At 46.4% G+C, this 16,382-nt stretch overlaps 1 protein-coding gene across 4 annotated transcripts in view; it reads right to left on the bottom strand.

The window, feature by feature from the left end:
• Positions 1-1,784: 1,784 nt before the first annotated feature.
• LOC137480881 (contactin-4) overlaps positions 1,785-16,382 on the bottom strand; it is a 281,234-nt gene continuing 266,636 nt past the window's right edge. For 3 of the 4 annotated variants that reach the window (XM_068202331.1, XM_068202333.1, XM_068202334.1), the window contains 10 exons: positions 16,174-16,294; positions 13,254-13,412; positions 11,808-11,957; positions 10,697-10,767; positions 8,726-8,960; positions 7,213-7,328; positions 6,510-6,696; positions 5,902-6,014; positions 4,453-4,621; positions 1,785-3,551 (listed from right to left, as the gene is read on the bottom strand). In XM_068202331.1, coding sequence (XP_068058432.1) covers positions 3,451-3,551; positions 4,453-4,621; positions 5,902-6,014; positions 6,510-6,696; positions 7,213-7,328; positions 8,726-8,960; positions 10,697-10,767; positions 11,808-11,957; positions 13,254-13,412; positions 16,174-16,294 — 1,422 coding nt within the window. In that variant the 3' untranslated portion in view covers positions 1,785-3,450. The remainder of the gene's footprint in view (positions 3,552-4,452; positions 4,622-5,901; positions 6,015-6,509; positions 6,697-7,212; positions 7,329-8,725; positions 8,961-10,696; positions 10,768-11,807; positions 11,958-13,253; positions 13,413-16,173; positions 16,295-16,382) is intronic. The other variant, XM_068202332.1, reaches the window with a different exon arrangement.

Genomic DNA, 16,382 nt, shown 5'->3' with positions numbered 1-16,382 from the left:
TATAACGTTGGTGCCTCAAATGTCTCTCCTGCATGTGCTTTTAATGGATTTGAGGGGCCCAACTTTAACACTCTAAAATCAGAAATTCATTAGTAAAATCCTAAAAATGAGACTAAAGATAATTCACTTATTGGAATGTATTGTTTATCATGCCTTCAAGTAGCCTAATAAATAAGGTTTCTGCATATAATTCCATTCCCATTAATGGCAAGCTATTGCAGAGATGAATGCAATATATTTAAATATATTTTGCATGTCAGGTTCTTGGTATTTCCAGGGTGAGTCCTCTTTGGGACGGGCATGTCTGGATGGCTTGGAGAGCCAGCAGCCACACTTCTACTCACGCTGGTAAATAAATCCAACCTGGTGTAAAGCAGGAGCAGCTGCATTTCCCCAGCCTGGCTGCAGGTGCAGCCAGCTCACCTTTAGTGATCTCACATCCTGGAGAACCAAGGCTGCAGGATGAGGATAATTCCTGGCCGAGCTCCTCCTCACGGTCATGATCCCTGGAGGAAAATCTTCATTTTAGGCAGTAGGAGGGAGAAAGGAATTTGTCCAGGATCCCAGGCCACACCCAGGGCAGTGCCAGGTTTTGGCACCACCACGGCAGATCTCCAGCCCCTAACCCCCACAGCACTGAATTATTCAATCCTCATTTTCTTCCCTTCAAACCCAGCTCCCAAGCCCCTCATTGCTCCTGCCCTGCTGCCTCCAGGACAGCAGCCCCAGGAGCTGCTCCTCGCCTTCCTCTGGAAATGGCAATTTTACTTTTCTTTTTAGAAACAGAATTGTGCTACAGGGCCCGTTGATTTTTGTGCTTCATTGTGAGGTGCGTTGCAGCGTGGGTCGGTGGTCGGAGCTGCAGCCTTCCTGAAGTGTCCCCACGAGGAGAGAGCCCCACCAAGCACACAGCAACGCCCACAGTCAGCAGCAGCTGTTCTCCGAGCCAGCTGGTTACTTAAATCTATTTCTGAACGCATTTCCAGGGTAGTTCATGTCACCTACACACTGCAGGGGCCCACGGCCAAAGACAGGGAGAGGTGGAGGGGCCAGGATTATATAGTGGTACAAAGGGGCGGAGCTAAAAGCAACAACCAATCACCTGGAGGTGTGGGTGGGGAAAGGATTAACGTGACCAATAGGGAAACAGAAGGGTAAACAGACAGGGGTATGGACCAATGAGGGTACAAAGAAACTGCTAGAACCGTGACCATCTATGGTTAACAGGTGGTTGGACAGCCAATGGGCCGACAGGGGGTGTGGCTGCGGGGTTGACTGACAGCCTGTCCCAGGGGTCCATGGGAGCGGTTACAGTCCCCTGGCAGGCCCACAGGCCTCCACAGAAGGGCAGCATCGCTCCTTTGGAATGCAGAGAGCACCACCCCACTCCTGCCCCTGAAAGGACTGGTGTGGCTTTCGTGGTTTCAAGCCGTGCTCCCAAAATCCTCAGGAGTCCCCAGGATAAGCAGAGGCAGTGCCTGGAAGGGCTTTGCTCCAGCCACAGGGTCAGAGATGCTCCAACAGCACCATCCCCATGAGCTTGGACAGCTCACAGCTCTACAAAACAAACCCCAAATTCACCTGCTCATGGGTTTTGGTCAGTTTTGAGAGCAGAATTAAACCAGAGGTGTATAAATAATTTTTATTTTTTCTGCCTTCACAAAGTTTTGTTTTAAACCATCTCTTGTGTCTTCACATCGGTGACAGTCTCAGTAGGCTCTGAGGGGGAATTTCTCAGTGGGCAGAACAAAAAGTGGAGGAAAAAGGCTCGTGGAAGACAGGTATCTTTACAAATGACAGAATATTTATTACCAATACCTTTAAAAAAAGATTACATCTGCTAGATCACTGATAAATATCATTTACACCGGGGAGAAAACTACAGAAGCTTTTTTTTTATGTCATTTTTCTTAGTTTTGTGGATTTTTTTTTATTAAGGTTTTTCTTATTTTATTTTTTTATACATAGAAGTAACCATATCAAACTAAGAAAGGAACACAGCTTGAAATACTGACAATATTTCTCTGGTCAACAACCTGACTTTTACACAAGTGGAATCCTGATTATGAGTTACTGAATAAATATATTTAGAAGGTCTAAAAGTTAACTGTATTATTTTGTAAGCAAAAGAGACAAGTTACAGGCAAATTCAAGCTATCAGGAGGAAAAAAAATACCACTGCAGCGCATTGAAAGTTGAAAATTGTATAGAAAATTCCATTGCCTTTTCCAGCGTTATCCCGTCTGAACTTACAAAATTCCCCGTAGTAACAAACAGTCCTTCTCTTGAGAAGAATTATTCCAGTGTGGATATTGTCGCTTTCTGGTGTGATTCTGTTCTGCCTCCAGGCATCTGGGAAGCGTTTCTAAGGAAAGGCAAACTTCCAGCGGGGATCTCCGGGAGATTCCCACTTTTCCACGGATAACCTGGAGCCGGGGCAGCACCGCTCCCACTCCGGGCCGGATTCCCAAGCGTTGTCTGGAGAGTGGAGTTACCAAGGATGAGCAGTTGTGTCCCAAAGAACGAGCCCAGAGCAGATTTCTGTCTCAGAGTGGCCGTGTTCTGATTTCCTTGGAGTTAATCCCCAAACATGAGGAATTTCCTTGGAATTAGATCTCCAAAGGGTTGAGCTGGGCGTGCACCCAACGCAGGACCGGTGGCTGTCCCGCTGTGTCACCGCAGGCAGAGGATCTGCAGGATCTTCATTTCCCCACCCAATTTGATGCTAATTATGATCAAGGCAAAGCAATTTCACAGCCCCTCCTCGCTGCACGATGCCGGAATATTGGCTACGTGTCCTGTAGTCCACAACCAACCAAAAACCACGTGGTTTTCCAAAATTCTGCTCTTCTGAGTGTTTCGAGTTTGTCCTGCTCGGAGCTCTGGATGAAACGTGTGTTAGAAGCACTGGGTTCAACACAGGAGTTGCTGGAACTGCCAGTGGAACTCAGCCTGTTACAATCCGGGTCTGGATCAGTTCTGCCCTGTAGAACTGCACAGTCAGCTCCAGCCAATTTGCCAAGAACAACCTGGAACTCTCCGTCGTAAAGGAAAAAATCCCAAACAATATTTTCGTGATAATGTCGTCCGTAGCATTTTGTAGCAGAGGAAAAAAATTAATATCTACATCATATGTTAACTTTAAAAAATTCTATAAAACACTAAATATATAATAAAAAATATGCATATAAGGACATATGTAAACTGCTTTGGTAACATCATATTACAGATGTTTTCAGTGCATTGCAGAGTTTCCAAGGAAACTTCAGACAAAGCTATATTTGCTTTGAGGAAGTACTGTATAATGCCATTCCTAAAGAAGCATAAACATTTTTTTTTCCAGTAGTAAGATGTACTCAAACCACAATATTACTTAGTACTGGGTGTCTCCAAAACAACTAGCTAAATGTTGCTTATATTATAAAGAAGAAGTCCTTGATGTCATTGTTGTCATAAACTGGAGCGGGCTGTGAGGGAGATCATGATTGTGCTGAGGGCTGACAGGGTGCAGGCGCTGGAGGTCGACGAGCCTGAGCCTCTGGCGTAGGCATCTGAGAGGGGAGAAGGCAAAAAGGAGCCAGAGGTGAGCAGAGAACAATCCCTGAACTCTCCCTTAACCCACCTCCCCCAAGGTTTACATTCCCTTTCCTGAGATAAAGTGCAGCCCTCTCCTCCTCTTCATGGTCACCTCTCCAACTCAATTTTTATTTCATTTCAATTCCTGCCCCCGTCGTGTTGAGGCTCCTCTCACAGTTCTATTATTTGTCACGCTGCCTGCTTATCATTATTTGGTATTTTTTCACAATTGCACCATATTCCAGCTGTTCCTTGTGCCTCCCATCCTGCAGGAGCCACGTACCTGCTCCGTGACCTCTGGCCTGGAGCCAAATGGGAGCTGGCATGTTCCAGTTCCCCTTCCCTCTCCTGTGCTGCTGATGAAATTCCTCTGCATGGTTTACACAGCCACGCTGGGGAGAGCTCTGCTCTCATCCAGGGTTTTTTACGTCGCTGTGATTTTAATGCCATATTCCTGCATTGCAGAGGCTCCTGATTTAATGCAGCTTATAAACCGGGACATTATTAATGGAAGATGGGACATGGAGATTTTGCAAAAGCCATGTTGTGTAATAAAATACTCTTTGTGTTTGTTTTTCTACACCACCTCATTTCCCTAAATAAATATTTATGCATCCAGCACACAATAGGATATGGCTGTACAGTAGCCTTATAGATTTAGAAGCCTCTGCATCCTATATTTGGCTATAGTGAATTGCAGTGAAACAATACATTTAATGCATGGGAAAGCATCTGGAAACCTTAAATACAAATAGAAGTACTTAGGATGGTGTTTCTTATGGCTGGATCTTGATTTTTGGATGAAATCAGAATTAGGGACTGGACTATCTGCTGGTGGGACCCTGTGGCACAGATCCCAGTCCCTCCCATCCTTACTGGATATCTTTGGGATTCGGATTTGCTCGCTGCTGCTGCCGTCGCCGCCGTCGCTGAAGGGTTTGATCTCGATGATGTAATCCTCATCAAAGGGCAGGGACAGCTCCACTGAGGTTTTGTTTGTTTCTATGACAGACGTGCTGCTCTCCCTGTTCCACCTGTACAAAACCTGTGGCCAAGGGAGAGAGAACAGGAGGCAGAAAGGGCAGAGCTGCCCGTTGTGCTCAGAGCCATCCACCTCAGGGTGTCCAGAGGTGCTGCTGCTCTTTTCCTGCCCCTGATGCTCGGGCGTGGTCTGGTGACACAGGGAACATGTGGGATTTGCTGGGGACACCAGCAGAGAGGTGGCAGTGCCTGGGCAGGGGGTGGCACTGGCAGGAGGATGATGCTGGTCAGCAGCACTCAGCACAGCACCGGTAACTAGTGGGGCCCCTCAGAGAAACCCTTGCCTTGGTCAAGCTAAAATAATCCCCTATAGAAGTAAAAACTTCTTGATAGAGGTCAGAAACTCCTTATTATTCTTCTTCTGGAAACTGAGTTGGGATATTTGATACAGTGCCACCAATGGTTTCCCAGAATAAATGACTTTTGTAAATGACCTTCTGAGCTGTGGGAGCTGTACTAATTTATATTATAAATTTTGACATAAAATACAAGATTTCTAACCACAAAGAAAAATAGGCAATGGTTTGCTGTGATTCAGGAAATAAATCCATGTGGTTGGGCTATCCTTACAGTAAGTTAAAAGAGAATGTTTTAGAAACCCTCTAGATGCTTTTCCAGGGTGATGAGTCTTTCTCTCCCTCTTTCAACCGACTCCTTAATTTGCATTTCAAATCTAAAATATGTAGTGAAAAGCTGGTCCACATTGCTGAGGCTCATCTGAGGTTTGGACTAAAAACCCCGAGGAATTACTTATTTTTGATGAGCCCATTCAGGGCACCAAAGACACTTAAAAGTCGGTGCAGGAATTGAGGGGAGCTGGCACAGACTCGCCAAGCTGCTGGCATTCCAGACTGGGAATAAAACATGGAGCATGGCCAGGTCCTTCACTGGCTCAGGCTCTGGTGGGAAATGTTTGCACAACTCCAAGCCCAGGGCAACATCTTTTTGGGCTAAATGAAACCGTTGTGGAAGGTGGTGGAGCTGAATTCTTCCCAGGGTTTCTCTCTAGTTAAATTATGTTCTATTAAAACTGCTTCTAATGAGGATTCTCTTTCTTCTCCTCTTGGCTTGGCTTTCTGAAGGAAATGGGAGCTATTAAAAAAGCATTTTATTTATCTGCAATTAAGGAGCCAACTGCAGCCTTTGGGAAGTTTCCACAGAAGGCAGGAGTGAAGTTCTGCAGGTGGGAGCTGCAGAAAAATGTGCTCACATACACTGGCCTGGCTCTGGTTTTGGAGGAATTCCCCAGATCTGACCTGGGAAATCATGAATGGAAATACTCACTTTGTAGCCTCTCACTTCTGACTCATTGTCCAAGGCTTTCACCTGGTCCCAGTTCAGGATGATCTTGGAGTCGGATGAATTCCACACGATGTTCCCGGGGGGCTGACTCGGTGCTACACCAAAGAATAGACAGCAGCATGTTACTGAGGAGAATCAATTCCCAGCTGGATCCCTTCCAGTGCCACTGGGGCTTCCAGCAGCACAGCTGAGCCTGCCCAGAGCCCTGTCCCTCTGGAAAGCTAACGAGCTGCTCCACTGATCTGTGTCCTCAAGGTCATGGGAGGTGTGACACGACACGGGGCTTTAAATGGAAAAGGGATTCCGTCAGTTGCTCAACATGCCTGAGACCAGAGGAAAAAAGCCCTCTTGAACACTGAGATAAATATTTAATTTGCCTGCACAGCTGTGATTTCAGTTTTGCATGCTCTGCTTACTTAACACCGGGAAGAACCTCACAAAAAAAATGAAATAAAAAGGCTGAGCCTGGTAAATCTGCACAGAAACCTGGCAAGGAGAAGTCTGACAGCTCCTCGAGACTCAAGAGAGCTGGGAAATGAGACAGGGGAGCAGTGGCTGGCGCCCGCCAGGGCATCCCTGCCAACACTCACGTGGCTTTTTGGTGGTGACGTTGACAGCAGCGCTGGAGGGGCCGGTGCCAGCCGTGTTGTAGGCCCTGACTGCCAGGTGGTAGAGGGCATTGCCCCTCAGGTTGCTGACTTTTGTGGATGTTTGGTTCCCGACCGTCCGGATCCTTTTGGCGTTCTCCTCCTTCTCATCGTGCCGCCAGCAGCGCACCTGGGAGGCAGAGCAGGGCTGTGGCAGTGCCCGGCCCCAAAGGGGAGGGCAGCACCCCCTTGTTCCTGTCACCACCCCAGATCTGCTCCCAGGGACAGCTCCTGCTCCCTGCCACGATCCCTGGCCCTGCTGGGGACCAGCCCAGCAGCAGCACTCCCTCCCCAAGCCTGGCCATGGCAGCACCTTCAGGGAGGGCTGCATTTCCAGCCAGAAAGGTGGAATTTTTAACCTTGGGAGAGAACGGTGGAGTTTTTAACCTTGGGAGAGAACAGTGGAGTTTTAAACCATGTGAGAGAACGGTGGAAATTTTAACCATGTGAGAGAATAGTGGAATTTTTAACCATGTAAGAGAACGATGGAGTTTTTAACCATGTGAGAGAAATCCCTGTGCACTAAAGAGGCAAAGAGAAGCAAATGCACTTCAGGAACGCACCCATAGTGGGAGGACCAGCACGAGGACATCGCTGTGTCCCCTTAAGGCTGGCTGCTGAAAGGATCCTGCATTGTTTCCCATACCTCGTATCCCTGTATTCTTCCTTTGTGCTGGTTCTCCCACGGGGGAGCCCAGGAAACTTCGACGTCTGAGGCAGAAATGCTTCTGGCCAAAACAGTGGTTGGGGCTCTCGTTGGCTCTGAGCAGTTAGAAATAGACGTAAAACTTTTCAATTCTATGTTCAATTAGTCCCAAACGTCAGGGGATTTATTTTCATCATTGCACAGGGAAGGAAGCAAACAAATGTCCACGTTTCAAACTGATGGCCTGTCAGGCTGTGCTGGGCCTCTCCCTCAGAAATAATAAGATGTCATTACTAAACTCAACCCAGGATACCATGTACTGTAATTAGGACAAGTGGGAACATTTTCTAATCAGTGGACATTAATTCATACTAAATCTCCACAGAATTCTTCCCAGATTACATATTACTTTTCCATTAATATAAAAAGATTTCATTATGATTAATGTTATTTTAATGACTATTGAAAAGAATTAATCACGGTTCGCCATTTATTATAAATCAGAGCAAGGCTGAGGGTATCAAAGGATGTGTCAAGGTGGAAACCAAACCCTTTCAGACCCTTTTACATACAAGCAAAGATATTATTAAAGAAAGGCCTTATAAAATTGTGGTTTTGGTCTCTTACGTCAGCTAGGTGCAGTTACCCTGCTAGTTCCCATAAAAAGAATTAAAGGAATGCGAAGCAGTTAACAGAACCTATTTTAGTAAGAGAACTGTTTTCACCTGCATAAACAAGAAACCTGTCCCGTGAGAATCAGTGGAAAAAAATATGTAAACTAACCAAAAATAAAGAAGTTTGATAGATACGCAAAATACCATTTACCGACCAATGACCTGAGTGTCAACGTATTGTCAGCCAATTGTTAGGTCTAACACGGTTCCTTCTGACAATCCCATAAAAATATGAACTGTGCAGTAAAGATTTGGCTTTCCTGCGTGAAGAAGCTGAGTCCTGTGTGCTTTACTAAAACAAGACCCTGCAGCATGGGAGGGAGATATGGATTTGTAAAGAATTTTTAAAACTTGATAGAAAGTTTACACAGTCTTGTACATCCGTATGCAAACACTGAGATAAGGTGTGCTGATTTAGGAAGACCATAGAATAGAGATAACATTGCTGGGAGAGAGATTAAACTAAAAACAAGTTTCAACAAGTTTGAAAATATGGCCTTGCAAAAAGACCACATGTTTTAGAGAATTAGAACTGTGAAAGATGCATTATAGCAAGACCATGTAGAGTAAAAATATAGGTGATAAGTATTAGAAGAAATAGCAGCATTGTGTGGCAAAAGCCAATAGGCTGAAGAGCATTTATAAAGTATTGTAACCAAGAAGCAGGTTAGCTTCTAATAGAATAGCGTTAAGTTTTACATCTCTTATGTCTCACCCTTCATCAAGACTGATAATAAAATAAACTCTTTGAAAACACCTCTCAATTCCCCATCTCTGTAAAAACTAAGAAAACCAACACATGGGGGGAGGGAGAGGAGGTGGGCAGGGCTCATCTCTACCTTCCTCTGCCGAGTAGACGACGGTGACGGGGCTGAAGGAGCCTTCCCCCTTGTTGTTGTAGACACCCACTTTGACCTCGTAGGGCGAGAAGGGCGGCAGGCTCTCGTTGCGGAACACGTAGCGGGCGGCGTCCGGCGAGGCCACCACCGTCTGCATCCAGCTGACCGTGCCCAGGGGCCGGAAGGCCACCACGTAGCCAAAGCCACCCCCGTTCTGCAGCTCCTCGGGCACCGTCTGTGGGCAGGGACAAACGGCGCCTTCAGCACACACTGACCTCCCCGGCTGCACCCCTCTTGGGTTCCCCTTGGTCCTCATCGCTCTTCGGTTGGACTTGGTGATCTCAGAGATGTTTTCCAAACTAGTTAATTCTGGGATTCTGGGATTGTGTGACTCTGGGATTCTGTGATTGTGTGATTGTGTAATTCTGGGATTGTGTGATTCTGGGATTCTGTGATTCTGGGATTCTGGGACTCTGGGATTGTGGGATTGTGGGATTGTGTGATTCTGGGATTGTGGGATTGTGGGATTCTGGGATTGTGGGATTGTATGATTCTGTGATTCTGGGATTATATGATTGTGTAATTCTGGGATTCTGGAATTGCAATGATTGTGTGATTCTGGGATTGTGTGACTCTGGGATTCTGTGCACAGCACTGGAGATGGAGGTGCAGGAGGTCCTACCTCACATCCAACCTGAATTCATCCCATCCTGCCTGCACCAGAGCCTTTCTGCTCCATGAACAGGAAGCAGCACCTCCAGAAGACACTTCTCCTAAAGTTTATTTCCCTTCCCTTCCTGCCTAGATGGGGCCTCCATTGCTGATGTAACTTTAGGCTTGTGAAGAGCCTGAGGTTTGCCAGGGTGAAGCAAGGACACAGTTCCTGCTTTCCCAGCACACGTCAGCTGCTCTCATGCCTTTGGGATCACATGTGAAACCCCAAAGAACACACCTTGGACACACTGACACTTCCTTCTCTGAGGCTTGCAGCCCCCTAAAAAGCTGCACTAAACCCAAAGGTTCCACTATTAAAATAATCCATGATTATGGGGCACCCTCCCTGAGATGTCCATGGAGCTTCAGCACGGGTTACTGCTGCTTCCCACTCTGTATTGGAAGGATCACATAAAGAAAAGGCCTCTGGACATTTAAAAGAGTAAAACCACTCTTCTATCAAAACACAAATGATATTTTTGTGCAAATTACATCTCGAACCAATGGCTGATGTTCTGGCCATGTGTGTTTTTGAAACATATTGCAGTATCTTTAGGAGACATGGCGTAACTAATTAGTCCAACAGAGGAGGAAATTTAGCACATTGAGCTGTGTGGTGAGGACAAAAACCCATTTATAGGTTTTTAATAACCTCAAAAATATCTCTGGCGATTCATTCTGCCAGCTTGGTCAGAAATAGTGCTAAATGGAAGCGTTAGCATGTCTAGTGGAGTTCATTATTAGGAGAATTATGCCAGCTGCATCGCATCACAACACGAAAATATGAGCAGACAAATGACTAAAGTTCTAACCCCGTCTGCCTTAAGGAATATTAAACATTTCTCATCCCTGCATCTCCTCTCGCTGGCTGCCATCAGCAGCAATGAAAGCCAGCATGCCTTGTGCTGGCTCTGAGCTGTTTGCTGCCTTGTATCCCAGACAGGAGGAGGGAGGAAGCTGGGAGCCAGCACAGCAATTCCCCACCAGGTCAGGATGTTGCAAGCCTGTTTTATCCCTCGGTGGCTCCTGGCCATCCACATTTTGCCATGTGGATGTGCTGGGAGTCAGGGGGAGCTGAGCTGATGGCAAATCCTGCTCCCCATGGTCCCTGCTCCCCACTTCCCTGGGGCTGGGGTGGGCCCATCTTTTAGCTCCATCTGACCAGCTGGGCTGTTTTTAGCACACAGTCTGGGCTTTGTTACTGCCAAACCCTTTGAAACCCACAGAAAGCTCACTGGGGGCTGGAGTGAGACTCACCTCCCAGGTAATGACCAGCTCAGACTTGCTGCCTCCACCTCCACTGACATTAGCTGGGGTCACCTCAGGGACTGCAAAAAGATAAATGCAGAAGATGAATGTGACAGCTTTGGGACCCAAAAGCCACATGGAGATGGAACAGAGCTACAGGACACTGCTGGCCTTCCCCTGCTGGGGCCAGGAACTGTTAAAATGACTAATTTGCCATGGCAAACAGCACATTAAAAATATGTCAATAATAGTGTATTAAAAGTATGTCAATTAACTTGCGTATTCAGTCTCTAATTGTTCAGTTTAAACATTTGTCCTTTGGAAACATTTGAACAATGAACATTTGTCCATTGGAAAAGGTCTTTTATTTATTTTCCTGTTTCATATTTGGTTTTTCTATGGAAAAAAAAAAAAAAAAAACATGAGAAGATGAGGCACAAGTATATCATTAAAATCTTTTATCTTGTTTTATATTATGTTTTATATTTTTCAACTTTCCTATGTCAAAAAAAAAAAAAAGGTAAATTACCTAAAATAAAACTAAAATAAAGCTAAAAATTTTGTGTATTTTAATCTTTTAAAAAAATTATTTTTTAAAACCCACTTCACTAATCATTAAGTAAAACACAAAGTCCCAAACACTAAACAAATCAAATTAAAAAAAAAACACCAAACACTTTCAAATTAGTAACTTTAAACAAAAATTGTATTTAAATTTTCACAAAAATTAAAAATAAATATCAACAAAATACATAAAATCTTCTCAAATTCAACAAAACCCAAATCCTAACTCCAAAAACAAAAAAATCAACACACAAACATAAACAAGTATCAAAACAACAAACATCTCTTCATTCTACGTACAAAAAAAAAAAAAAAAAAACAACAAACTCTAAAACTTAAGTTTCTTTTAAGACTTAAAGACTTAAATTATCGTTGTTCCATTTCAGAAAAGAGAGATGTTGATGTTGCATTCCAGACTCCCACGGGAAATGAGGCCTCCAGTTTGCTCGGGTGCTATACTTGTGCCACCTACCAGGGCGTCCCCACAGCCTGGGGATCTCCTGGCATTCATTCCACAGAGATTTCCCCCTCAGCCCCGGTGCCCGGCAGCACTTACGAGCCTCCTCAGTTCTTCTCTTCTCGGAAGGCCTGCTGGGCTCCCCGATGCCGATCAGGTTGGCAGCCACCACCCTGAACTCATACTCCACCCACGGGTTCAGCCCCACCACCGTGGCTGTGAACGTCCTGCCGTCGATGATCTCTGGAACTGGGATGCAAGGAGACCACCGGGCTATTAAAATTCTGCTGGGGGAAATCTCATTTCCGTAAAGGTGAGGGCTTAACGTAAGCACCGAGAAGGACTGATAAATTTTCTCTCATCTTTCTCACATTTTGCCAGCCGCAAAGAAGTGAAAGAGGCAGCGTTGTGCTTTTAGCCCAGAAAATCCTGCTATTAAAGAGTTTCTCCAAAATTGCTACAGTTTGGGAACAAAATGTCAAGACAACAGGTTTGGAGGGTCTTTATTTTTCTCTTTTCGAAACACACTGTTGTCTCTGTTTAATGGTTACTGGAACAAAATTAACCTCTGACGGAATGAGCAATTACACCATGGGATTTTTCCCTCTATCAGGAAAATAATTCTCCTTAAAGACAAGCTGGATGACACGGTCTGTCCCCGAGGGATGTCTTTATAGACCACAATTACTGTTGTATATCTCCAGCAAGGCAACAAGAGATAGGAATTCATTCTGTTTTCCCTTAAACATTCATGAGAAAAATGGGTGAGCAATGGCACTGACTGCACCCTAAATCTTTGGGTTGCCAAACCTGGAACTAGTTAATAAGAGCAGTGCTCTGCAGCCAGGGAAATTGCTTTCCACATCAGGGGCCAGAGCTGGCCAAAGCAGCCCTGGGTGGGTGCTGAGGTGCTACATATAGGTAAAAATCTTCCAAAAGAAAGGCCTTGTCAAATCAGGCCTTATTGCTTTGGCTGAGCTAATAGCTAGCCTGATAAATCCCCGTGAGAAACCTGTCAGCTTTCATAAGAATAGAATCCTCTAACAGTGAAAAATCTACTTATTCCCTTACAAAAAAAAATATAAAAATGAAAATCTGTTTACATAACAACCTATTCTTATGAAAGAATAGAAAGAAACAATAGAAATAGAAAGAAACAAAAAAAATAGGAAAAAATAGAAATAGAAAGAAACAAAAAAAGGAAAAAATAGAAATAGAAAGAAACAAAAAAATGGAAAAAATAGAAATAGAAACAATCTATTTTTGTGAAATTTACACCTATAAAAATTAAAAGTGAGAATCTGTGAAACAAAAAAAAAACCAAAAAAAGATAAACTACCTAAAAAGAGAAAAGCTTGATAAACAGATACCCTAACCATTACCAATTTCGAGAGACTATCGGCCAGTCGGATTGAGACACAACACTACATTCCTATAGACGGGAAGGAAAAGAATAAAAATTCAGCTGCCCCAGACCGAGAAGCAGCGTGCTGTCCCTCCGAGCAGCGGCACGAGGGTGGCTCTGCCCGCCCGGAGCTCCCTTACCTGTGCTCACTGCCTGCCAGCCCACCGAGAAGGGCGTGCGAGCCTGCACCGAGTACATGGTGATGGGGCTGTGGTTGTCTGCCCCCGGCCTCCAGGACAGCTGGGCCGTGCTGTCCGTCACCTCGTCGATGGTCACGGCCTCGGGGGGACCCGGGGGACCTGTGGGGTTGCGGGAGAATGGGAGAGACTGGAGGAGGAAGCGCCAGGTTCATCTTCCCCTCCTGTGGGGCAGCTGGCCTGGCTGGGATGGGAGGCGCTGGGGGTGCTCCAGGGGGGACAGAGCAGGATGTTGGGGTGTTTGTTTGGAAGCGTGCAGCTTCCAGAGCAGGATGTTGGGGTGTTTGTTTGGAAGCGTGCAGCTTCCAGAGCAGGATGTTGGGGTGTTTGTTTGGAAGAGTGCAGCTTCCAGAGCAGGATGTTGGGGTGTTTGTTTGGAAGCGTGCAGCTTCCAGAGCAGGATGTTGGGGTGTTTGTTTGGAAGCGTGCAGCTTCCAGAGCAGGATGTTGGGGTGTTTGTTTGGAAGCGTGCAGCTTCCAGAGCAGGATGTTGGGGTGTTTGTTTGGAAGCGTGCAGCTTCCAGAGCAGGATGTTGGGGTGTTTGTTTGGAAGAGTGCAGCTTCCAGAGCAGGATGTTGGGGTGTTTGTTTGGAAGCGTGCAGCTTCCAGAGCAGGATGTTGGGGTGTTTGTTTGGAAGCGTGCAGCTTCCAGAGCAGGATGTTGGGGTGTTTGTTTGGAAGCGTGCAGCTTCCAGAGCAGGATGTTGGGGTGTTTGTTTGGAAGCGTGCAGCTTCCAGAGCAGGATGTTGGGGTGTTTGTTTGGAAGAGTGCAGCTTCCAGAGCAGGATGTTGGGGTGTTTGTTTGGAAGCGTGCTGCTTCCAGAGCAGGATGTTGGGGTGTTTGTTTGGAAGCGTGCAGCTTCCAGAGCAGGATGTTGGGGTGTTTGTTTGGAAGAGTGCAGCTTCCAGAGCAGGATGTTGGGGTGTTTGTTTGGAAGAGTGCAGCTTCCAGAGCAGGATGTTGGGGTGTTTGTTTGGAAGCGTGCAGCTTCCAGAGCAGGATGTTGGGGTGTTTGTTTGGAAGCGTGCAGCTTCCAGAGCAGGATGTTGGGGTGTTTGTTTGGAAGCGTGCAGCTTCCAGAGCAGGATGTTGGGGTGTTTGTTTGGAAGCGTGCAGCTTCCAGAGCAGGATGTTGGGGTGTTTGTTTGGAAGCGTGCAGCTTCCAGAGCAGGATGTTGGGGTGTTTGTTTGGAAGCGTGCAGCTTCCAGAGCAGGATGTTGGGGTGTTTGTTTGGAAGCGTGCAGCTTCCAGAGCAGGATGTTGGGGTGTTTGTTTGGAAGCGTGCAGCTTCCAGAGCAGGATGTTGGGGTGTTTGTTTGGAAGCGTGCAGCTTCCAGAGCAGGATGTTGGGGTGTTTGTTTGGAAGCGTGCAGCTTCCAGAGCAGGATGTTGGGGTGTTTGTTTGGAAGCGTGCAGCTTCCAGAGCAGGATGTTGGGGTGTTTGTTTGGAAGCGTGCTGCTTCCAGAGCAGGATGTTGGGGTGTTTGTTTGGAAGAGTGCAGCTTCCAGAGCAGGATGTTGGGGTGTTTGTTTGGAAGTGTGCAGCTTCCAGAGCAGGATGTTGGGGTGTTTGTTTGGAAGCATGCAGCTTCCAGAGCAGGATGTTGGGGTGTTTGTTTGGAAGTGTGCAGCTTCCAGAGCAGGATGTTGGGGTGTTTGTTTGGAAGCGTGCAGCTTCCAGAGCAGGATGTTGGGGTGTTTGTTTGGAAGCGTGCAGCTTCCAGAGCAGGATGTTGGGGTGTTTATTTGGAAGCGTGCAGCTTCCAGAGCAGGATGTTGGGGTGTTTGTTTGGAAGCGTGCAGCTTCCAGAGCAGGATGTTGGGGTGTTTGTTTGGAAGCGTGCAGCTTCCAGAGCAGGATGTTGGGGTGTTTGTTTGGAAGCGTGCAGCTTCCAGAGCAGGATGTTGGGGTGTTTGTTTGGAAGCGTGCTGCTTCCAGAGCAGGATGTTGGGGTGTTTGTTTGGAAGCGTGCAGCTCTGCAGGGAACACCAGGCAGGGAGAGACCCCTCTGCTCCATCCCATGGCCACTGCTGCCCGAATGCTGCCTGAGGCTCAGTCTGCTCCTGTCTCTGAGAGTCACAGGAGGGACTGGGGTGGAAGGGACCTTAAATCCCATCAGTGCCACCCCTGCCATGGCAGGGACACCTTCCACTGTCCCAGGTGCTCCCAGCCCCAGTGTCCAACCTGGCCTTGGGCACTGCCAGGGATCCAGGGCACCTGTGCCAGTGTTTTAACACCCCTGGTGTTTTTAGGGAGTGACAAGATCAGTACTTTTATCACTGTCAAGGGTAATTTCCCTGTGAGGATTTCATATTCCTCCTGTTTATGAGAACCAAGGGTAGCAGGGACAGAGCAGCACCCAAGTTTGCCTTCCTCAAAGTTAACAAGCAAGAAATACAAACCATATTTCTCATAAGGACACAGACTCAGGGCAATTCATTACAGCTCTGATAAAGTCAAACTTACACATCACCTGTGCGTGGTAATGAAGAGATCTCAGTATATCAGTGAAGTCATTAAATCATGTTTATTCTAAAAAAGAATAATGAAATAAAAAAGAAATGCTGCCAATAGCTGGATGCTGCTCCTACTGCACAGGTCATGGCACAAAGGAGCTCAGGGGGTTCATTCAGGACACGGACAGGTACCAGGGCTGTGTGGGCTGGGTCTGTTCTGGGAGCACCTGAAACACTTCGCATGCTCTGGTTGCTGCTGTGCACCCCAGCGTGCACTCAGAGCTTTTTTCTCAGATTAATTACAAGATGCTGGGCTGTCACTGAGCCCAGGGATTGCAGAAGGCAGGAAAAAAAAAAATAAATTCTACAACATCATCAACAACAGTAGCAAAATTCAAATACCTCTTACAATCAGGTCTGCAGCAGCTGACAGCTTGTCCACACTTGTTTGCACCATGCAGACGTATTTCCCTGCGTGCTTCAGCTGGATGCTCCTGATCATCAAATCACCAGCTGAATCCTGCTGATAAAGTAGGGAAAAGTGGTTACAATTACTTTTTAATGAGCCCTAAACATCATTATCACATGAAGGACACTGTGACTAATGGGTT

This window comes from Anomalospiza imberbis, chromosome 11 (genome assembly GCF_031753505.1).
Source record: "Anomalospiza imberbis isolate Cuckoo-Finch-1a 21T00152 chromosome 11, ASM3175350v1, whole genome shotgun sequence".
Lineage (NCBI taxonomy): Eukaryota > Metazoa > Chordata > Aves > Passeriformes > Viduidae > Anomalospiza > Anomalospiza imberbis.
This window is presented reverse-complemented; position numbering and strand designations above follow the sequence as displayed.